Source organism: Hylaeus anthracinus, unplaced genomic scaffold, assembly GCF_026225885.1.
Source record: "Hylaeus anthracinus isolate JK02 unplaced genomic scaffold, UHH_iyHylAnth1.0_haploid 11985, whole genome shotgun sequence".
Lineage (NCBI taxonomy): Eukaryota > Metazoa > Arthropoda > Insecta > Hymenoptera > Colletidae > Hylaeus > Hylaeus anthracinus.
In genome coordinates, this window is record NW_026534333.1 from 11,435,542 (window position 1) to 11,459,152 (window position 23,611).

Genomic DNA, 23,611 nt, shown 5'->3' on the forward strand with positions numbered 1-23,611 from the left:
CTACGCGCGCTCTGATTGGTCGGGGTTTTCTCTTAATATCTCCTCAACGAAGCCTCGGACAACATTTTTGCAAAGGAAATTGTTGCTCAGAATCGTCTCAGGTACCCCCCATTTCCGGCTCCTCCCCGACTTTTGGGACACCCTGTATATGGAACGGTCTCAGGTGAGAGCAGTAATTTTTTAAATATTTCTCATTGCATTATCATGAAAGGAGGATCATCAATGGATTGGTTAGATGCTTCAGGTCGAAACTAGCCCAAACATGACCCCACTTAGTGACGCGCACGAAACGAGACGAGATTTCTACGATCCTGATATCTTGATCTCAAAAATTCTCGATACATGCATATCGATCTCGAATTTTCGACAATTTAGAATATATGATCTCTTGACGAGATTTTGACGAGAATTGGCAATACAGTTCAAAATATGTCAATATCCGTTGTTATTAGAAACGATATACAAGTTTTCCAGTTCTTAGATCATGCGAGTTTAAGGATTACATTTCGCACAGAATGTAAGAACATTACAAATAGGATCATTTTATAATGCAAGAAAACAACATTTCAGAAAATACGTATATTGTAGTTTAACCTGTAACTTAAAAACACAAATTGTCGTGACAATTGACTAGCGTTTTGTAATAAAGATATATTAATGTTAATACATAATTTACACAAATGTAAATTGATATCACAGCAAAATCATATTCCCCGTCATTGTTTAAATAATAAGTATAATATTTGTTCAAGCAATGACCGAGAATATGATTTTGCTGTAATATTATACCGCGCGGACACCGGTAGATCCTTTTTCTAAAAATGTTCAAAATCGTTACTAACCAATAGCTAACTAGTTTGTGATTTCAGTCACCAACCAATTACGTTTCTTTTGAGTAGCTTCGTGTGTGGATGATCCAATTGTTTCTAAAATATTGAACCACATAAGTAGTTTTGTTCCGCTAGATCGCTGAAATATCACACTGTGTGCCAGTCGGAACTTGCCCCTCAAAGCAGAAGCGGTTTATAATATCAACAAAATTGTATGCGGCATCGTTTGTTAACGCAGCAATATAATAAAACATTTTGTCGAGATCTCGACGAGAACTTGAAATAATCTTGATCTCGCCCAAATCTCGATGTCGTTCTCGAATGTTACAAATAATCTCGATCAAGAATCACATCTCGAAATCGAGATTCATCTCGTCTCGTGCGCATCGCTAACCCCCACTCGAAACACATTTAATCACGAGTAATTGTAATTCTATTGATTTCTACACAAATTTTAATACGTATACCTACAAATATTCAAAAGAATGTAGTCACGTTTGGACTCGTTTTTTACAGGGAAACCTCACTAATGTATCGATAATAGTCATTCTGCATGGGACCGTTGACCACTCTGGTCGAAGGGTCGTTCACGCCGAATGAACGATAACAGTATCGAGATTCACCCTGTTACGTTTAAACGGGTGAGAATTAAACGAGTGCTAATATGGTAGTTAGTAACTGTCTCGTTCCGTGCGCTCTGAGTGAGTGCTTTTAGTTTCGAGTGGGCGGCAATCGAAGGATTAAAAGCGTCACAGCGACGCTTATACCATTCGTCAGTGTCAGGCAACGGCGAAAACGGTAGTAAAAATAGGACGCCGTTTGCCTCTACCGACCAATTAACACGGCAACCGACGCGGTACAAAGTTCCGACCGTCGACAGACTTGCTACGAATATCGCTCAATTACAACACACCGATTTTAACGAAATTTGGGCCTTATTTTATCTTAACACTTTACCGACCGGTAGCCGATTAATCGGCTTCTTGTCTTCAACTCTCACCGACCCGGTAGTCGATTAATCGACTTTTTGTCCGCAACGCTCACCGACCAATAACTGCTATAGTAACTAGCAAGTATTTGTTACTTTGGATCGAGATACAAGTTGCTTTGCTCTGCAAGCTCTCGTATTTTTATACGATTTCCGGTGCTAGGGAAGACATGCTGCCGAGCGGTCGATGAGAAAGGCATAGGATCTTGAACCGTTACCGGTCGGTAAAGTGTTAAGTTTCTGTTCGCGTTAGCGTGATCACGAAGAATGATTCCTTAAAATATTAAAAAATATCCCTTTTATTCCAGAGCGCCAGCGACGGAGAGTTCGCGTGGGACAGTACGCAGCAGGGTTACCTGTTGAGCTCGTTCTTCTATGGCTACGTGATCACACAGATACCATTCGGTATACTCGCGAAACGTTACGGATCAAAGTACTTCCTCGGTGTCGGGATGATGATCAATTCCGTGTTCGGATTACTAGTACCAGTATCCGCGCGCCAAGGCGGTTACTATTCCCTCATGGCCGTCCGATTCATTCAAGGTCTGGGCGAGGTAAGGCAACGCAAGATTTTTGGACCCACGATATCTCTTTTGCAAACGGAGGTTACGATTTGCCCGAGCGCTTTTCAAACGTAACTGGACGTAAAACGTAGAAACTGATTGTCATTAACGATTACTAAAACATAGTCCACTCAAAAAATGATCGGTAGTTATCATGTAAAATAATTTTGAAATTGTCGGATCAGTCTCGCCACTTCTTCAAGCTCGGTTCCGTTGAAAAAATTGATCGTACAAGTTGTAATCTCCCCTTTTTACAAAGGGAATACGCAGCTGACTAGTTACTGATTTGAATGCGTTCTATTTTTGTCATTGAATTTGATCATAAATGTTATTAACGGTTTGACGAGATTTTCCTGATTAAAATAAGCTGAAACACGATCACATTCTGAGTATTTTTATCAATAAGTTGTTCTAAGGATTTCTGAAAAAGTTTCAATGATGTATAAATAAAAGTAATCCGAATGGTGTCGTGTTTGTACTTGTTTTAATCGGGACGACCTCGCCAATTTTGTCAAAGACATTCTGGTAATGAAATAACGAATAACGAATAACGAATAACGAATAACGTTCACTTTATTCTATGCATTGAAGATCGATTCTTAGAACAAACCAACCCTCGTTAAAAGTCTCCAAACGAAGCGAGTTTTATCGAGGAATCGTCGAATATTCCTTGTGCGAAATTGCAAAAAGAAAATCAGCGACTGGTTGGCCGTACCCTGCCCCCGAGCCTCAAAAATCGTTGTCAATCGAGAATTCGACCCGTTCGATTACTCGAATTCGTAAAATGTAAACTCGCGCGGAAAAAAAAAAGAAAGAAAAAACAAATAAGAAAAGTAACAAATTAGAAAGGGGTTGTAAAAATCGCTAAAAATCCCCCGTCATGTGTGAACGCTTTTTTGATCGTTCGGGTGTATTTCCTCCCCCTAGGAATGGATTATCCCTATTGCAGGGTCCAATTGTGCCTTGCACGCACGCGCTGCTGGCCAAGTGGATACCGCCGAACGAACGCAGCAGGATGGGAGCCTTTGTGTACGCCGGTAAGCTGGTTCACTGCGATCTTTGTTTATGCGTAGCTCTCCCTCCGCCCGTCCATTCGTCCGGACGTCTTGGTCCGCGCTCTTTTACTGCCTATCGATGGAACGAAACCTACCAGAGGCCACCTCGGATGATATTCTTCCGTTTATCGGGATACCTGCTCTCTCTAATCCGTCGGATGCTTCTTCCTCTCCTTCGTCTTTTTATTATTATTATTATTATTATTATTATTATTATCATTATTATTATCATTATTATCAATCAGTATTATCGACGCTAGCGCGCCACGCTACCGCAATTTTAATCGATGTATTCCCTTTTGTTTCCCCGTTCAGGTGCTCAATTTGGTACAGTAGTATCGATGCCTCTGAGTGGTATCCTCTCTGAATACGGATTCAGCGGTGGCTGGCCATCGATCTTTTATGTGTTCGGAGCAGTAGGTACCCTGTGGTGCATCGCTTTTTTGTTGATCGTGTATGAGGATCCGGAAAGACATCCTCATATCCCCGAGGACGAGAAGAAGTACATACTGAGCGCTCTCTGGGGCAGCGCTGGAGCATCCGTGAGTAGCACCGACCCCCCCCTCGATTTGCTAGAAGCTGGAGATTATTGGAATAATCACGTATTTCGAATTTGTTTCGTTTAAGTAAATAAATTAATGGAATATATTTCGTGCGATGTCCACAGTCCCCACCCGTGCCATGGCGGTCGATCGTTACGTCGCTGCCATTCTGGGCCATCCTGATCGCGCACATGGGTCAGAACTACGGATACGAGACACTGATGACGGAACTGCCAACGTTCATGAAGCAAATTCTGCACTTCGACATTAAATCGGTAAAGATTGTGGCTGATTTTTAACGGCCAATTTATTCAGACGAACGACAAAGAATTTATCTATCTCTAATAATACCTAATCTTCCCTATTTCAGAACGGCACCATCTCCTCGCTTCCATACCTGGCCATGTGGCTGTTCTCGATGGTGATCTCTCACGTGGCCGACTGGATGATCTCCAGCGGACACTTCAACCACACGTACACGCGGAAGATCATCAACAGCATCGGTCAATTCGGGCCTGCGATTGCGTTGATAGCAGCTTCCTTCACCGCGTGCAATACCTGGTTGACGGTCACCCTCTTGACGGTCGGTGTAGGTTTGAACGGTGGTATTTATTCGGGATTCAAGGTGAATCATCTGGACATATCCCCGAGGTTCGCTGGCGTGTTGATGTCCTTCACTAATTGTCTGGCAAATCTTGCTGGCCTTCTCGCGCCTATTACTGCTGGATACATAATCGTCGGAACGGTAATTATTCCAATACAATCAACTATATAAACCCGCAGCATTTTTCTATGGTTGTAGGTATTTAGTCAGGTCTAGGTACTTGTAGGTAACACTTAGTAAATTATTAAGGAATATTAGTTAATGTTAGTTCATTTTAAAAACAGGAAAAAGGTTTCGGGAACATTTTTTCAGCAATTAATTATAATAAGTTATTTCTTTAAATTATTTAAATTATGAATGTGATAGTTTATTTCCTGTAAATTTTTGTTGCATAATAATATGTATAATATGACTGCTTCTTATAAAGCAGTCGCTTACACGTATACCAGAATTTAATGATGTTCAGCATTATGATAGCATCGGCAAACGTTTTTGTTCCCAGCCGACGCATGCGAAATGGAGGCTGGTGTTCATGATCTCGGCGGTCGTTTACATCGTTTGCGCCATTTTCTATATAATATTCGGCTCTGGTCAGAGGCAGTCGTGGGACAATCCGGAGAAGGACGAGGACAGGCACGAGAAGCAGGGCTTGGACACCGTGAAATCTGTAATAGAAACGCAACATTGACGATGAGCTTGTTTCTGCGACATATTCTCGTTCACTATCTCTCTATTTCTCTCTTACTGCCATTACGGCGAACGCACGGTTGCTCGAGATAAGTTGTGGCTACCTTTGCCCCCATCTGCGATTCATTCCTGCCACGCTCATTCGATCATTCGATACCGATTGGCTGCGAGAAAGCGTCAAGAGTCGTTAACGAGATTAACGTCGCTAGCGTTCACAAGTTCGTGCAAGTTTGTGGTGATCTTCTTGTGGTTCGCGGTTCCATATTTTCCCCGGGTCCCCCCTTTTATTTATTCTTCCATCCCGCTACTCCGTAATTCACCAATAGGATCTAACCCCTTCGTGCCCCCTACACACGGTACAGGTAAGTATTGTTTCTTTTTGATGATACACATCAGTCTGTTCCGTCGCTAATACAATGAAATTGCAAAGAAAGTTTGCTTGAAAATGTAGTTCAAATTGAGAAAGAATGTTTCTTTGAAACTCGCACTGCGCATGGTTACGAGTGTTGGAATATCCGCAATGCTCTAACAGAAAACCATCATCAGCGAAAAAAACAATTTTTAAAAGGAAAACAGTTGATATTGCGGGCACGAAGAAGTTAGAAACGTGCGCCAAAATACAAGAGAAGTTCGTTCAGTCGAAAAAGTGGACGAAAGCAAGAGCACGATAAGAAATTTTCGAAACTGGGACAACCTTTAACTTTTTTCTAAGGATAATGTCTACTTGCATTTGTTTTTCAACCACAAATTCTTGAAATATTAACGAATCGAACAATTAAAAAGAATTTTAGGTTTTGATATATTTTTTTTTATTTTTTTGAGTTCTCTCAATTGTATTTTTTCGATTCTTTAATATTTCCAGAATGCGTGGCGAAAAAGAAAATTTCAAAGATGATATCGAGTTTCCTACAAAACAAGTCGGATAGTTACGTTAAAACAAGCAAATGTAAGTGCATGTTATATCGTTGCAACAAATAACAAATTATGTCGTCGAAAGATCTAGCACGAAGGGATTTAACTTCTTCCACCATGAATTCTGTATGTCAGCGATTAGAAAATGCCGCAGCTTGTTCCAGTTTCTAGAATTCGAACTCAAATTGTATGCAAACATTTGCGCATAAGTCGAATCGAACGTAATGTCGTTTCTGCGCGATCCATGGAATAAGTTAAGGAGAGAACGACGATGAGCATATGTGTGTGGTTGTCGTAGATGCGTGTATGTCCCGAAAGAGCGAGAGGAACGAGAAGAAAGATAGCATGCTCGAACTTGAGAACAGATAGAGACAATGAAGGAGAGAGAATATTTTACATTTTTATAGAATCCCATTTCGTTTATCGAAGATTGCGTGCCTTACGATCGAAAATGCTAGAATAAAGATTGCATCGAAGTTTCTTCGGATCTCTCGGAACCGCTTCGTCGCGTGTTCTTCTTTTGTTCATTTTACATTGGTGGGTAGCTTCATGAGCCCAAAGATTGGCAAAATTCTTCTCGATTATAATAGATAAATGGACTGCAGATTTTTGTGCATCCATAGCGTATGTTAGTTCTTTGCACTCTAAAGGGATTAGGGTATTCATAAAGAAATTAACAGAAGTTCGAGTTCCTGAGAGCTTTTTTTGGAGTCCACGAACGCGTAAGTTTGCAGTCTAGAAATAACCAAAACCCTCTAAGTGAAATTTTCATTTTTATTTAACGGATATACAATTAATTTCTATTAGTTATAAATTTTGTATTTGGATAAGAATTTTGCCCATCTCCACCACGGAACTCTAACCAAACTACAGAGAACGACACGGAACGACGATTCGTTCGACCTCTGTCCGCGTCCGTGCACAATACAGTGCGTCGCAGAAGTATTCGTATTCTCCCAATTGCTGATTTAAAACGATTGAAATATTTCAAAGACAAAATGTTACAATATTAATGTGTCATCTAACTCTTTGTACAAATGAAGTAGCTTACACCTGAAAGCCTCAATTGACATCATCGAATATCTTATTTGTGATTATTAGTTTATTCGTATCTTATTCGAATTCCAGTTGTTGCATACAACTGTTATCTTTCAACAAAATTAATATTAATTGAAAGTTAAATCAATACAGTGTATATATTTTTATCCATGAAGATCCTGTACCATTTATCTACAAAGGACATCAGCAATCAAATAGTACGAATACTTATGTAGCTTCATTGTACGTGCACGCATGCATACACGCGTGGCAACAGTATTAGAGCGAATATATCCTAGCATTCGCCCCCTCCTCCCCCCCTCCCCCTCATTGCGCGCCGCGTTTATCGCAAACAACTGCCATTTTGTATTGTATCACTAAAATTGATCGCAGAAAAAAGAAATGTTCGCCATCCACCCTCCTCTGACCCAATCTCACGCCGGGAATCTTTCACTTTCAAAAAGCGTTTTGCGAACACTTTCTTGCAATACAACAATGGTTTATACATATTGTAGATATCTCTACGCGTAAGTTTCTACCACGCTATAGACATTTAGAAACATTAATTGCTCTTACTTATTTATATACAACGTGTACAAAGCAGAAAAGAAATGTAGGGAAGAAAGTAATGATAACTTCGAATGTTCCTGAAAAGAAAGAAAAAAAAAAACGATAAACATTCGAATGAAAGGATGTATGTCTGCATAGTGGAATGCATTTTCTCTTTTTTTTAATTATTATTGTTGTTATTATTATAATTATTATTAATACAATTATTGTTATTGTTATTGTTATTGTTATTATTATAATTGTCATCGTCCACACCATCGTCATTCATCGTCATTGTTGTCGTCACAGGTAGCCGTCGGTATCATCGTCATTATCATTATTATTAATATTATTATTATAATTATTACACGACGAGCATCCATGGAGGCGTCATTGAAACATGTTACTATAGGAAAACAGGACGACCCTTGTATTCTTTTTGTGTTTATTTTTCCGCATGGATAGTGAGCGTTCTTTCTTCTCGAGCGACAACAGTGTAACAAACATCGTGTATCCATCGGGTTCGAACGAATCTTTATTTGCTGAAGTCATGCTCGATAGCGTTGTCAGTTCTTGTTCGATCGAACCTATTCATAGTACCTGCGTCTTCTTGTGATCATGTACCGAGAATGTGACTTCGATGACTTCCTTAGGAACACTGCTGGTAATTCATACTCAATTCGGTCATCGTTGATCCTGAAACGAATGTTTCACGTGTTTGAAATTTCTTCCTCTCGCGTGCGCGCATGCGTACCAGGGTACACACGTTAAACCCTTTGTGGACGATCGATGCAAATAAATACGTTCAGTCGAACAGCTGAACGTGTATGGTATACTCCGATCACCGTTGAACGTAAAATTTCCAACGCGTGGAAGAGTCTTCCACATACAGTCAATGTATTAACAGTGTGCGTCTTGTTCCAAAATGGTCGTGCGCAAAGGGTGAAGATACAATTGCGCGCCAAATCCGAATTACGTCAGATCCGATACCAACGTTATACTTCTTGGAATATATGTACATGTACATATATATTTATATATACGTATTATCGATGATCCCGATAGAACCGTTTGTATCCGTCGTAATTTTACCGTCTCAACGAGAACTTGTAAAGTAATCGATTTAAACGTTGGGATTGATATTTTTTATATAAAGATTTACGAGCGTTGTATATACAAAAGGATGTCGTGGTCCTGCGAAACTGTAATTTCGTCGTTGGAATTGTAAATAATATGTGATGATACACGAGTGCAGGTAAATAAATTATCGCTCAAATTGTAAGATCAAACGTACGGTGGTGCTTGAATTTCGCGTGAAAATAAATTCTCTGTCGTGGCAGAATTCTTGCTGCCGAAAATACATAAGAAATACTTAGATCAACATTTCTAAGAAATGAAATTGGTTAGAGATCAGTTGTTATTGAAGCTTACGATCCGATCTACCTTTCCTGTTGGATACAACCTCCCTTTCCTTGATTGATAATTAAAAAGGTTAAAATTGTTTAATCTAATATATGAAACAGGAGAATAACCATAATTATTAATTTATTTTTTTTATTTCTAAGAATAGCATCATTTATGAATTATTCGAGAATGCATAAAATATTGTCCACTTGACAGTTCAAATTGTTTCACTGAAATGAATATAATCATCTAACGATGAACAGACCTAATTAATTTTTCTATCTTATTTCTAATCTTCACCTAATCTTTAATCTTTACACTAGATGGCGCTACTAACTTGTTTGTTTGTTTATTAAATTAAAGTGCGTACATTCGTAGAAGTACTTTGCACTACTATGTGGTGCTCTCTTGTTAAATTTCCTCTTCTAAACGTTTTACATTGATATTTCTTAGTCTCTATTCTTACTGGCTGATTTTATAATTATTATCCTTCTTAAAACTAACCGCAATAAGGAATAACAGAATAATAAACTTTTTAATTTGTAAGTCGAGGTTGTCATACTCTTTAGGTGCGCTACTGACTTATATTTAATAGAATTCAATAAATTTGCAGAACTCGAAAAGTCAACAAAGTCATGAATTATTTACCGAGTTTCTATTTGATATATAATTTTTAATAAACATAGATTGCTTTTTTGACATACGGTGCTTCGTTGACCAAAAAATTGCAATTAATCGACTTCCTTCGTTAAATGTTACATTCATAAATATCTATTTTGCAAAAGTTCGTTAACCCCCATAAACATCTATGTAACATTAAGTAGCAACTTATGCTTTGCAAATGTTGGAACAGAGTACAGAGCGAAATTTCGGAGTTTTCCAGGTTTCAATTCTGAGTGCGCATGCGTCATTAGGAGCATCACTCTAAAAATTACTCTGTGGTGACAGATTGCTGTGAGTCAGAGTTGGTCAGAGTCAACTGTCAAACAGGATGTACGACGCAATCGGGTACGTATGTGTAATAACATAGTGGTACATGATATATGTTGTTGCGATTGGGAATATTTAGATTAGACAACTTCGTGGTTTACGATGTATCGATATCGTGCGTTCTTGACGTTCGCGAGCGTCGCGTTCGTTGCGTCTTATGGCACATAAAAATTTGTAGGTTAAGTACATAATTTCATTAATCGTACAGTGTTAAAAAGTTTCGTCCATTTCGAATTATACTTGAAAGAGTGAGCCAGTAACGCGAGTCACAATTATGTAAACACTTGAAATCATAAATCGCTTTACCACAGATTTGGTTTGACCACAAATCTGTTGTGCACTCCATAACTCTCCCAGCATTCTTTAGATGGAATATGATAGCAACTTAATCCTCTTTATTCTAGGACTATGAATGTGAGAATCTACGTTAATATCATACTCGATAAGGTATTTACATATATTTCATAAACGAATAAATTTTGCAGATAACTGGTAGAAAGGATGTCGACTGTGTGGATCCTTGTGTACGTGGTGGCTGTAACAATTGGAGCAGTGAGATGCAGCGACATAACTCCAGCTGTGTTTGGAAGCGTGCTCGATGGCATGCCAGCTGCCTTTGGGGATTTTAATTCAGATGAACTAACCGATGTGTTCATGCTACGCAAGAATGGCACCACCGTCCAGATATTCCTCGCCGCTGAACAGGAGCCACTTCTGAGGCCCAGTTCTAATCTGAGCTGCACTTTCAGGCGTATTGTTGTTGGCATTGTACCCGGAGACTTTGATGGTGATGTGTTTATGGATGTCTTGGTAGTCACGTATGATAAAAAAGAGAAATTATCATATGTTTACGTTTTGTGGGGTGGGAATGACCGACTCAACTGCACAAATGAGGATGAACCGCTCATAAAGATGACAGGTCAGCCATTGGCGATGGACTTCAATCGGGACATGATCATAGACTTGTTTGGTTTGGATGAACACAGTAGGAGGACATTCTGGATTTTCGATCAAAGCAGACGCGCTCCTAAAACTGAATACATGGACAAGAAACACCTGTATCCAGCGATCAGCCAGCCCCATTCGAATGCCTATTTGGACTTGAACAACGATTTCTACGCGGATCTAGTCGTCACCACAAACGCTTCCTTTGAAACTTGGCTGGGCAGTAAGGAAGGGTTCATCCCTAACCATAATATAACGTTTCCATACAATATTTCACTAGATACAAATTTTCACGGAGTAATCGGGCAAACCCTCTACTTGGACGTGGAGTTGACAGGGAAGATGGACGTTCTTCTGCCGCTCTGTTTCGACGAGGGTTGCACCAATAGCACCATCATGATGTACTCCGATCAGTGGCACAATCTCCAAGTAAATTTCAGAGACAATAACAACGTACTGTGGGGCTTTGTGAGACCCGACGGACGACGGTACACTGACACCATAACTCTACGCGGCGGCGATTTCAACATGGACGGTTATCCCGACCTGTTAGCCACATTGAAGTCAACCACTAACAAGCAGCAGTCGTTCCTCTTGGAGAACGTCGCGTGCAACACTTGCTCTGGCTTCGGTCGAAAATTCGAAGTCAAATGGCAGGCGTTGAATCCTTTTTACAATGAAACGGCGATGGCGGTGTTCTACGATTTCTACCAAGACGGAATTTTGGACGTTATCCTGGTGGAGGTCGACAAAAGTACAGACACCTATCGCACTGCCGCCTTCAAGAACAGCTTGGACTACGACGCGAATTTTGTAAAAGTGATGGTATTGACCGGTCTCAACAACAGCATGTACCCTATTTCTCCCGGATCCCTGGGGAAAAAGAAACGAACCTACGGGACCAACTTGCCAGGTCCATCGATAGCTTATCGGACCACCACCCAAGATGGCAGTCCTAGGAACGCGATTGCTGCTCAGTTGCCGCAAAGCGCACACTTTTCCTTGAACTTGCCTTACACCACGTTCGGTTTAGGCAGGACACCTAACTTTGTCGACACTCTTACGATAGGGGTAAGTTGCATGAAAGAGTAGAGTTAAGAATAAAATATATGTACATATAAATATATATCTGTAAGGACATTACTTAACCCTTTGAACTACGAGATTACCTCATAATGATATAGTCATTTTTCATTTGCCCTAAACAGGTGGGAGGAAACTGTCGAGAGTGGCCGCAAATAATTCCAAATTCCCAGATGGTAGTGATTCCAAACCCGATCTCAGAACCTGGGAGGTGGAAGGCGCAACTATTTGTAACTCCTAGCAAATTGATTTTATTAAGCGCTGCCGCCTTGACGGGGACATGCGGCTTGATATCGTTAATTATTGTCGGCTTGTATTGGAAGGAACGAAGGGAAGACAAAATTGAGAAGCTACAAGAAGCACACAGATTTCACTTCGACGCGATGTAAAGAAAAGAGGATAGAAATAAGAGTTCGTTTGCTTGCTATCTATTAAGGAATGTATTTAATCGATTTCGACGTGTAAAATATTTCTTAAGCGATAAATAAATAAATTAATTAATTAATAACTTAATAAATATAAACATCTACAGAAAAATAAATAGGGGAACCAAAGAAACATGTAAATGTACAAACGGATGGCGCCGGAATGCTCACCGTACTCGATTCGCGGCTACTGCGAGTTATTGTAAAGAATGCCTCTAAACAATGAGAAAAGACAGTCTTTCCGTGTATAAAATTTTAACCAATAGTGAAATAACTTTTTTTTTTAAATTCTTTTAGATTTCATTTAGGGGCATCCTCTTCATTATAGTTTAGTCGATTTTTTCAGAGTACAATGAGCTCATCGAGTACGATGTGTAAACTAGAAAATTACAGTCACTGATAAAATTGACAATTTATTAATTCCTCTTGAACATTCTTAGAAAACAGGACTCGTTGATGTTTATTTCGCATCTTGATCGACGTACTGAGTGCGAAATACACATGTATAATAATAATAATAATAATAATAATTAATAATAATATGTATATATTAACTCATTTGCATCATAGCTCTGTATACGCTAGCCGCTGTATTTATCCGAGACGTTCTATCGACAGTCGGCTCGTATCACCGCACTTTTCGCGTATTACTGTGTAACGATAGTTCCTATGTTTTTGTTATTGATTTTACTTAGAAATTACATGTAATAATTAAAACAAACGATAGTATCATACATTTGTACAGTCAATAAATTGAGATAATCAGTAGATTATTTTATTAATATGGTAATCTTTAAAATAAAAGATATATAACGATAACGTCACAAATATCGCATCGACAAAATTTCTCTTTTAAAGGATTTGGCTAAACATACTTTGTATCCTTTAAATGTTCTTTTACTCTGTTTTCGATGGAAATATTTTTTAAATTTTGTCTCCGCTGAATCTGATTACTTTTCTCGTCTTGGAAAAATCTAACGAAGCTATCATTGTTAATACAACCATGCCTTTCTTATCTTTCCATTTTATGACAGCTATATCTTCAATTGAAAATAGAGTAGTTTCGCCATTTTCTCATTTAGCAAATGTTAGTTCCTTAGGCATTGCTGAAAGCAGTGTAATCTGCGACTAGTGACACGTGAACATTGTCGTGAGCGTGCTATTCCGCTTACAGATGCAAATGAGTTAACAAAACATCTTCGTCGGTGTGATTTTGGTCGCTGCGGTATGCGCATTTGATCGTCGAGCTTAAGGTAACCTGGAATTCGTTATTGGCAACGATCGTTTTTGATGACAGGGTTCAAATCGTTGAAGTAGGGATGCGCCATTGCTTCGTCTGCCGACAATCTTAGAGCCGGATTACATACTAACAATCTCTGAAAGATATCAGTGAACGTTCGCACCACACTTATTTTATTTCTATGATCATCAATGGACCGATTATTTAGTTCATGCTAGAATCGTTACCTGTAGTAGATCTCTGCCCCTGGAATTAAGTTTCGGTGTAACTTGAGCTAATCCTTGGCCAGGGTGGTACGGTGGGATGGGCTTGTAGTCGGGAAGAGTCGTAAAATCTGGCCAAGTCGCCTCGGTCGGCGTGCCCAACATCTTGAATATTCGCTTCAGTTGATCGTCCACGTCTGAACCAGGAAACAGTGGTATGCCAGCGTTCGCTAATTCTGTGAAATGTATGGATCATTATATATTTAAAACGTCAACTTTACGATAGCCAAACGATACCCTTATAGCTATCAAGGATGTAACGGTTATGAAAATATATTGGCGGTTTGTTCCGATAGGACGAACTTAGGAAACTTTCCTTTAAGTGCAATTAAAGCAAAAGTGCTGAAAATTATGTTTCAAAGAATTGAGAACAAACTCAGTGTTGAGAAAAAAAATTAAATTTCTTTAATTCAGATCTCTTATGGCTATTCACCAGCGAATATACATCCGGCGCTCCACATGTCGATGGACGTTGTGTATAATTTTGCTCCAAAAAGAACATCTGGAGGACGGTACCATAGCGTGACAACTTCCGCGGAATAACATTTCACAGGAATTCCAAAGGCTCTCGCCAGTCCAAAGTCAGCTAATTTCAACTCCCCGTTCTGGAAGGGAGTTCGGGATAGGGCTTTAATGCTAGTAATACCTCCTCGCCGAACAGGTAGAAGACGTAAACTTGTACCTTGTTAATGAGCAAATTTTGTGGCTTGAGATCTCTGTGCAATACATTTCGACTATGGCAAAATGCCAATCCACGCAGTAACTGGTATCTGAAATGAACCAAAACGGTACACCTATAACCTGTTACACAGCATTAAGTTTCTCACTAACACATACAGATTCTTACAAAAACGATTTGACGACATCTAAATCGATCTCTCCGTTCAGACTATCAAAATACTTCTTCAGGTCCTGATCGCAGTGCTCGAAGACTAATGTTAATTTTTTGTCACTGTGCAACACGTCGTACAGCCTGACAATATTTTTGTGCTTCAACTCCTTCAGTAAACAAATCTCTCTAAGAGCAGAGGACGGTACACCCTGTGTAAGAAACTAATAAGTAAAGAACTAATAAGTAAGAACCATAGGATTTCATCGATATTTTGTGGAGAAAATCCTTTCTTGAACATGTTACGTATCTATGTGTAAATAATTGTAAATGGCTGATGTTATTTAATGATCTATTTTGCCTGTGTAACAATAGTTTTTCTTTCTGTGTACATTATTTCAGATTGGTTAAACTTACTTCGTCGTCATCATCTAATCGTACTCTCTTCAGGGCAACGATTTCGTGAGTCTCGCGATTCTTTGCTTTGAAAACGGTTCCATAAGTGCCTAAAAAATAAAGTCTATAACAAATTTCTATAATAAGGTAAGTTATCTAAAATATGTAAACACTATTTATATAAGAACAATGCATTTTTATCATGCAGTGTTGTGCAGAATGTAATTCATGATTACGAGCATTAACTAATCAGTTGTCATTGTTATTGATTAATCAACAATTGGTATTAATTATGACTAACGAACAGTCAGACACGGTTAACTTTGAAAGATTATAAACTATCGATTTATACATGCACATCATAAATGTAGTTCATGATTAATGGTTAATAGACACTCGTAAGAGTTTACTTTTACTAAGTAATCACAAAGTAATTGAATAGTAATCACTGTCCAACTGCGGCTGTCAAAAAAACATTCGACGTATGAACACCGGGTGTTGATTTATTGAACACTAAATCAAGAGAAAAAGTGATTCGACCTCTGAAAAAGAACGACGTACGAAAGATATGAGGCACTCACCTTCTCCTATTTTTTCGAGTTTCTCATATTTTTGCATATTTTTGCCAATCCTACGGGCGGAATAGTTGCAGAGTGGTTAGCGCTGCACTCGAAAAACGATCGTGCGCGAAATCACTGACGGTAGGCGGCGCCATTCGCGTCAAAACAGCATAGAGATCTATGCAAAACGGTCGCCAATGTCGCGACAACTTTCCATCGCCGCTAATTTTAAACGTTTTACACACCCTTCTCGAATGCAAAATTAGATATGACCTTTCATTCGTTTCTACGTCCTTTGTTCCACCTAATAATACGTAGGGTATACGACCGATTCAACTGTTTCTTTGTTTCGTAGCACTCTTGGGAATTACGCACTTTATCACTGATTTATCACTTATTGTTAGAGCGACAAGGTTTACTTATCCTCGAATTTACACCACACTCCATTGAATGTCCTTGTATCCCATTGTACAGAAGCTGCATGGAGCATCTCTATGCAATTAACCACGAATACGTGTACGTAAATGAACAGACTCTATGTTTACGTGTGCTTTATAAATATCTTACGCATATTGCCGATAGTCGACCAATAATTACAGTATACTCAAGGGTAACGAGATCAAATAAAAACTATCCATATAAAAAGTATACATTTTTATATATAAAATCTCTTATTATTTTTGTTATCTATAAGACAAAAATATATTGTGAATAACTCCAAAACAATTTCTTTTTTTTTTTTTTTTGAAAGTTTGCATTTGTGCATTTTTAGACTTGATGTCGTTTTGATTATTAAACAAATGAGTTTAATACTACATGCTTGGGTGAGGATAGCGATCTCCATTATGACCGAAATAATTGATCGAACAATAATTAACTTAAATAAAAGTTCAACTAAAAGTTTGTATCTTGTAAAGAGCTTAATTAACTTAAATTAAAGGTTCAACTAAAAGTTTGTATCTTGTGAAGAGCTATCCAATCAAATAACGATAAAGTAATACCACGTACTGCTTCCAAAAATATATGGGAACACTCTTGTTCCTGCTAGTAATAACACCAAAATATACTCCTTACTAAAAGGCTTGCCTTCTACTGACATTTAGCTAAAGCAAAAATAAAATCGATATCTTTAATAGTGCCGGTGATAATTGGAGCGTGACGGTAATCAGCATCGTAACTTCAACATCACCTTCCACCTTCCTCCTTCCTCCTTCCAACTTCACCCTTCCACCTTCCACATGCCACATTTCATCATTTGTTTCCACCACCTACCTATCACCTATCACCTTCTATCTTCCACCATTCACCTTCCGCAAGCCACATGCCACCTTCCACATCCTTTTTAACTGTAACCTTGAGTTCAACAGTAACACGTTTTACAACGCTTTGTAGGTGAATGACAGCACCTAACATCTCTTAACACCACATGACACCTCCTAACATCTCCTTACACCTTCGAAAATCTCCTAACACCTTCCAACATCTCCTACCATCTCCTTACACCTTCGAAAATCTTCTAACACCTTCCAACACCTCCTACCATCTCCAAATACCTCCTAACACCACCTTACATTTCCCATTAATTTCACTTTACTTCCTGGCACAATTTCTCATTCATTTCCCATCATTTCGTGGCACACTTCCCTTCAATTTCTCTACTTTCCCTGGCCACCTTCTCACTCATAACGTGATCCCGAGAAACAAGGTAAGTTTAGAGCAAAAACGAAAAATTATGCTACCTCCGCACTCATTATGTTCTCCTGATACAAAAGGTAAGTATAGAGATTCAATTATAAGTTATGTCACCTCTTCGCATATCATGTTCTCCTGTTACACAATTCTGAGCGGAGTAATTTGCAACATTGTTGAACTTTGAGCCGCCAAAAATTCAACAAAGTTGCACTCAGAAGTTCGGCAAAATGTGACGAAATCCGAAAAAGCAACTCGACTTTGCAACATTGTTGTAGTTCGGAGAGGAGCGATTTGCAACATTGTTGTAGTTCGGAGAGGAGCGATTTGCAACATTGTTGGGTTTGCAACTTTGTTGAATCTCCGCGGGAATCTATTTGCAACATTGTTGGGTTTGCAACATTGTTGAATCTCCGTGGGAATTTATTTGCAACATTGTTGTAGTCACGAGAGGAGCAATTTGCAACATTGTGGAACTTGCAACTTTGTTGAATTCTGCAAGGAGTGGTTTGCAACATTGTGGAAGTTTCGGGAGAAGCGATTTGCAACATTGTTGGATTTGCAACATTGTTGAAACTCCGCGGGAATCTATTTGCCACATTGTTGGGTTTGCAACATTGTTGAATCCCCGTGGGAATCTATTTGCAACATTGTTGTAGTCACAAGAGGAGCGATTTGCAACATTGTGGAACTTGCAACTTTGTTGAATTCTGCAAGGAGTGGTTTGCAACATTGTGGACGTTTCGGGAGAAGCGATTTGCAACATTGTTGGATTCGCAACATTGTTGTAGCCCGGGGTGGAGCAATTACAACATTGTTGAACTTGCAACATTGTTGAAGTTTTAAGTGGTGCCGTTGCAACATTGTTAAACAAGGAAGTATCACAGATATGAGGCGAAATTGTAGAGAATATCACAGAAATGAGGGGAAACTATAGGGAAATGTACCAGGAAGTAAAGGGAAATATACCAGGAAACGGAGGGAAATTAAAGGGAAATGTGTAAGGTAATGGAGGGAAATTAAAGGGAAATGTGTAAGGTAATGGAGGGAAATTAAAGGGAAATATACCAGGAAATGGAGGGAAATTAAAGGGAAATATACCAGGAAATGAAGAGGAATTGAATCAGGCAACCTATACTTACAGATCTGTCGGACCACCGTTTTCCTGCTTTTAGGCGAAAACGTGCCACCTTTTCACATACCATGTTCTCGTGATACAAAAATGTAAAATTCGGGACACACGCACACACACTTCCTGAGGCGTATGAAGTGCTGGAGAATATTAGGTGTTAGACGGCGTTAAGATGTGTTAAGAAGTGTTGGAGGACGTTGGGAGGAAGTGATTTTGAAGGTAACCAAGTCATTAATAAGATTTATGTACGGTTATTTATATAGCACCAACAAATGAATTCACAAGTGTTTCCAATTTTTACATATTGTTTATTGTATTAATTTCTCTTATTTTATGGTACCGATGTACACGTTTAATCAACCGAGTTCACGCGTTACTTGCTATCTTGTTTCGCCGGCGACATTCAGTCAGATTATGCGATACATCGAGCTACGATGACACGAGGAAATACAGTTCTCGAGCTGTTTGGAGATCGGACGATTCACGGCAAGCAGAAACGTCGTCATCTTTGATCCGTCTCATCGACCTAGTTCAACCATGCTTTTGATGCAACATCTTCTAGGTAGCGCGATACCTATGATTGTCAACATAGTGATTTTGTTCTACGTTTGCCAACGCGTAAGCTAGTGCTGCTACCACTGTTATTGCTACTATTATCGCTAGTGCAAAGACAGAATGGGGAACGATATAGTAACCCATGACGTTTAGTTTTTTGCAGCGACGAGGCTGCGACGCAAGATTATGTCGGAGATGGCCGAATTCACCTCGATCGTAAAGTATATTCGAATCAGTGACCGATTACACTCGGCGTCGCGATCAATTAATCGAATTGTACGATCATTTTCGTGTGTCGGCAGGTTCGTCGAGCTAGAGAGAACGTACAGTTCATCGGGGATCAGGTGGTCAAGGGAATGGAAGAGGTGTGTTCCTATCGATAGGTCGATAGGTCTATCCCTATCGCGATAGAGGCAAAAATTTTATTCGAGTAACTAAACGAATAAGAATTTTATTACGAAATTATTATTTATATAAGAACTCTTTGTCCATCTTTTCCTACTCGTACTCAAAGAACCTTTTACTTTTATCCACTATTAACATGTTATGACAACCTGAGAGACTGAAACTATGACGACTTGAAAGGTAGTAAACTCAAAGTCTGTAAAAGAAGTTACCGTTTCAGTATGTAGTTCTAGCGAGAGAACTCCATTACAGATCAAAGGAGATGTTGGAGAGGAGTTGCGAATTACTGATCGGTTGACGACGCAGAACTCGAAGCTGACGGCTATGCTTGGTCGATTCGCGACGCTCGAGGAAAACGTGATCGAGGTATAGTTACTTAAAATAAAATAAGTAGGCGCAAGGATGGAACGTGCCACTTGTAGTCATCTAATGCGCCTCGCGTTAGCCACTCCTCGCTCAAGCCGGCGACTGACTTGCAACAGAACATTGTAACGTAACGCGAGCATTCGCTTAGTTTGGCGGACTAGCGAACGACGAACCGAGCCGATCTTGCGCTCGGTTCGCGCTCTTGCGTGCTCCACTGGTCTGTCGGTTTTTTGACGAACCTCTTTGATCGTCTACTTTTCACTGAACCGAGTAGGAAGCATCGAGAGAGAATTCAGCCGAGAGTTCGAAGCGAGCATTCGCGATTCCGAAAAGGACCTTGTAATGTAACGTTGACGTCGAACCGTAAAATTCGTGCCGAGCAGTTACATTACAGCGTTCTGTTGCAAGTCAGTCGCCGGCTTTAGATGCTTGAGCTGGTTGTCCCCATGACCGATCTTCGGTATGAATCCTTTCGTTGTCTGACAAGTTGGTGCGTATGGACCGCAATCGCGAGAACGTGATGATCGAGACACCTGTGGACGTGAACGAGGAAATCAGAAAGATCGTCGCGACAGTCGAGGGCAAGAAAAATGAATATCAAGAGCAACCAGATGACGTTGGTCCAGTAGCAGTGGACGTCCATCGACGCTCGACTCGCAACTCAGCTCATCGAAATCCCCTGTCGAAATTTTCCGCCTGTGGCCCGCGAGAAGTAGCTTTTGCTGCGCGAAAGACTATCGACGATCGTCCTCGTACTCCGACTACTCCGGAAGTACAGCTTCTAGGCGAGTTCGATCGTTCGATCGCCATACGAAACGATTCGAAATATGAATAGTTGTTTGGAGGGAATTGAGAGGTAAATAAATGGAGTTTTGCTCCATGTTCAACGTTTCAAATCGATGAAAACCATGCTTAAAGCTGTTTTCCTAACTACCAGGTGTCGTTACAATGCGATTAAATTAATTAGAATTAATTAGTCGATAACTGAATCAATTAGTTGATTGTACGTTGAACCTTAATGGCGCTTAATCGCGAAACTATTAAAAATATTATTAATTGATAGCCGCTTATGCAGGGTGTCAAGAAACACGTGGGATCTTCTTTAGAATCAAGTCTTCAAACTGGTATAAATGAAAAGTACCTTACCATCTTGCGATTTTTACCTTCTCGTCGTTTCTTTTATCGAGATAGTAATTAATAAAATTGTCTGTATCGAATCACAACTCGACCTATGGAAATTGTAGGATTAAAGAAGGATCCGGTCAATTTTGGTTTCTTCGCGTGGTAGTATTTAAAAAATGCGACCAAGGATGAGGGAGTTAGTTTGTCAAATCGTTTATTCTCGCAGAAGGGATGTTGCTGCTATACAGGTTGCGACGGAAAGACGCGTATCGAGAAGAACAACCACGAGGACGAGGACAGACAATGGAAAGAACGGAAACGTCAACCATAGCGATGGGATCGAGTGGTTCGTGAATATTTCTAAAAGTAAATGCGGTACAGTAATGCCTCAGATGTTGATAAAGGTTGATATAATAAGGTGCTCGTATTCCTGACCAGAAGTTATCTCCCGTTACGCTTGTTTACGCTTGTTCCAACTGATGGAACATCATCCTATTCTATTCTCTACCGTTACCCCTCATATTGATTTTTACCTTCTCTGTGAATGATATTACTTACATCCGCACTAAAAATTATAATTTGAAAGTGGGAATTAGTTCGCAATACTTACATCCAATATCAAACAGTGGTAATCCAATTACTTGCACTCGAGGTAGAAATTCTAACTTGAAAGCCAGCATTACTGTACCGAGCTCGATCCCATTCGTAATTAGCGTTGGCTCTATGCGACTTTAAGAACAATTTTATTCGTCAATCGTGAAGCAGAACGAAGAAGAGAGATAAAGTAAGAGGATGGTTAGGAAACGCTCGTCCATTTCCAAACTCGTTCCTCGTTGCAATCCTCGCATGGCCGACTTCTCTTTATCCTGCTCGTTCCAATCCAGATCTGCTCATCGTCAGATAATCGTCCAGCCTCTTCACGAATCCGCTCCAGCCAACGTGGTCTATCTCGTCCAAGTTTCGCTTGAAGAAATTATCAAAGGCCGTCCGATCGATCTCGTCGATGTTCCGTTTGGCGAACCTGTCGAGCATCGAACGATGGATCTCATTCGCGATCGCCATTCGTCCATTCGCCGTAGGCCCGCTCAGCCGTCTGCGAACAAACGACAGCGAGACTGGTTAATTAGGCACGAGGAAGATAACGTAAGAAGTCCAGAATGGGTCCAGAGTCCTAGAGTCTATTATTAATTAATAAAGTATTAGGTTGTCTCAAAACTTTCTTTTGTTTTCTTAATAAACTATACATACATGATACATGAGAAAAGGTATCTATGTATATCTTACTAAAATTACCATTAACTCGTTTTTTTTGTCTTAAAGTAGACTTATGCAATTTTCAAATATAACAGCTCATATTACGTTTCATTTTTGCTCTATTATTTTTACAACATCGATATCTAAGAAATTAGGCTATCTATTTATGCAAATACTGTCGCATAAAATAACCAAGTGCAAGTCACAAACGAAACTTTAGGACAACCTAAAATAAACGAGCTGTCGAATGATTAGCTGCAAAGGCTCTCGAATGTTTTCATAAAGAATTCCGTTGAATGTTAAATTTTGCAAATTGTTCGAACAGTTACGTACATTCTTGTGTGAAATTATTAATCTGAACAGAGCAGGTAAGGTAACTCCCTTACCTGTCCACCGCAAGTCCATGAATTCGTGCGAATGTCGCTCCTGATGGGAAATCGAAGTCGTTGCGTCGACTATCAGCAGCATCTAACGAGTTGCGGGGATCAGCCACATCTTGAACGAAATTCAAACAAATTTAAAGCTACCCACGCGCAGCTGACATTAAACCGTAGACCATAGAGATTAATCCCGAATATGTTCGAGATTCCCGTAAAATGTCCGGGATTCCCGAGAATATTCGGGACTCTCGAGTTTATGCGGAACCTCGAGAGTTGATTCGGGATTCCCGAGAATACACGAGATCCCGCAAAAATCCGGAATTCCCGAGAATGTACGGGATCTCGAGAATGTTCGGGATTCTCGAGAATGCTCGGGATTCCCGACAACGTACGGGATATAGAATAATATCTGGGATATCCGAAAGTGTTGTTATTCTTGAAAATTTCAGCAATCCGAATGTACGAGATCTCGAAATTCCCGGGAATCCCGAACATTTACGGGATCTCGAAATTCTCGGGAATCCCGAATGGTTTCGGGATTCCGAAACTCTCGGGATCCCGCACAACCCTAATATCTACACGTCTATGGAGCTGAGGGCCTCGCGGGGTGAGACTGCTGACGACCATCGTGGCGGAAGGCCAACGGAACAGCTGTTACGCAGGGAAACATAGGTTCTAGAAGACTGTAGAATTTTAGAATACTCGGGGAACTGTGGAACTTGAAATAAAATCAGAAATCATTGAAATCCCGAATCGCGACGAAGTCCTGTCTGCGCACCAGTACAGCCATGCACACAGCTTAAAC

General features: G+C 39.8%; 4 protein-coding genes across 6 annotated transcripts in view; 3 read left to right on the plus strand and 1 right to left on the minus strand.

Moving 5' to 3' along the window:
* The window catches only part of LOC128886644 (putative inorganic phosphate cotransporter), a 52,990-nt gene extending 44,726 nt beyond the window's left edge, over positions 1-8,264 (plus strand). Inside the window, exons 3-8 of the mRNA XM_054141714.1 lie at positions 2,127-2,372; positions 3,331-3,418; positions 3,752-3,978; positions 4,104-4,253; positions 4,349-4,723; positions 5,085-8,264. Coding sequence (XP_053997689.1) covers positions 2,127-2,372; positions 3,331-3,418; positions 3,752-3,978; positions 4,104-4,253; positions 4,349-4,723; positions 5,085-5,270 — 1,272 coding nt within the window. The 3' untranslated portion in view covers positions 5,271-8,264. The remainder of the gene's footprint in view (positions 1-2,126; positions 2,373-3,330; positions 3,419-3,751; positions 3,979-4,103; positions 4,254-4,348; positions 4,724-5,084) is intronic.
* A 1,774-nt stretch (positions 8,265-10,038) lies between these two features.
* Positions 10,039-13,383, plus strand: LOC128886643 (T-cell immunomodulatory protein). Of its 2 annotated transcripts, none has more exons than XM_054141711.1 (3): positions 10,039-10,180; positions 10,648-12,178; positions 12,316-13,383. In XM_054141711.1, the coding sequence occupies exons 2-3, from the start codon at positions 10,664-10,666 to the stop codon at positions 12,577-12,579; spliced, it is 1,779 nt and encodes a 592-aa protein (XP_053997686.1). In that variant the 5' UTR covers positions 10,039-10,180; positions 10,648-10,663; the 3' UTR covers positions 12,580-13,383. The 2 variants fall into 2 exon arrangements, with proteins under 2 accessions (XP_053997686.1, XP_053997687.1); XM_054141712.1 differs by lacking the exon at positions 10,039-10,180 and adding an exon at positions 10,284-10,576.
* Positions 13,016-16,094, minus strand: LOC128886648 (cyclin-dependent kinase 5). Of its 2 annotated transcripts, none has more exons than XM_054141723.1 (7): positions 15,925-16,094; positions 15,365-15,453; positions 14,966-15,159; positions 14,801-14,888; positions 14,552-14,723; positions 14,083-14,294; positions 13,016-13,991 (listed from the first exon to the last, which is right to left on the minus strand). In XM_054141723.1, the coding sequence occupies exons 1-7, from the start codon at positions 15,959-15,961 to the stop codon at positions 13,884-13,886; spliced, it is 900 nt and encodes a 299-aa protein (XP_053997698.1). In that variant the 5' UTR covers positions 15,962-16,094; the 3' UTR covers positions 13,016-13,883. The 2 variants fall into 2 exon arrangements, with proteins under 2 accessions (XP_053997698.1, XP_053997696.1); XM_054141721.1 differs by having other exon boundaries at positions 14,966-15,171.
* A 2,838-nt stretch (positions 16,095-18,932) lies between these two features.
* Positions 18,933-22,036, plus strand: LOC128886649 (uncharacterized). Its single transcript, XM_054141724.1, has 5 exons — positions 18,933-19,342; positions 19,433-19,495; positions 19,582-19,644; positions 19,937-20,050; positions 20,538-22,036. Exons 1-5 carry the CDS (start codon positions 19,262-19,264, stop codon positions 20,883-20,885), a joined length of 669 nt encoding a protein of 222 aa, XP_053997699.1. The 5' UTR covers positions 18,933-19,261; the 3' UTR covers positions 20,886-22,036.
* Positions 22,037-23,611: the final 1,575 nt, after the last annotated feature.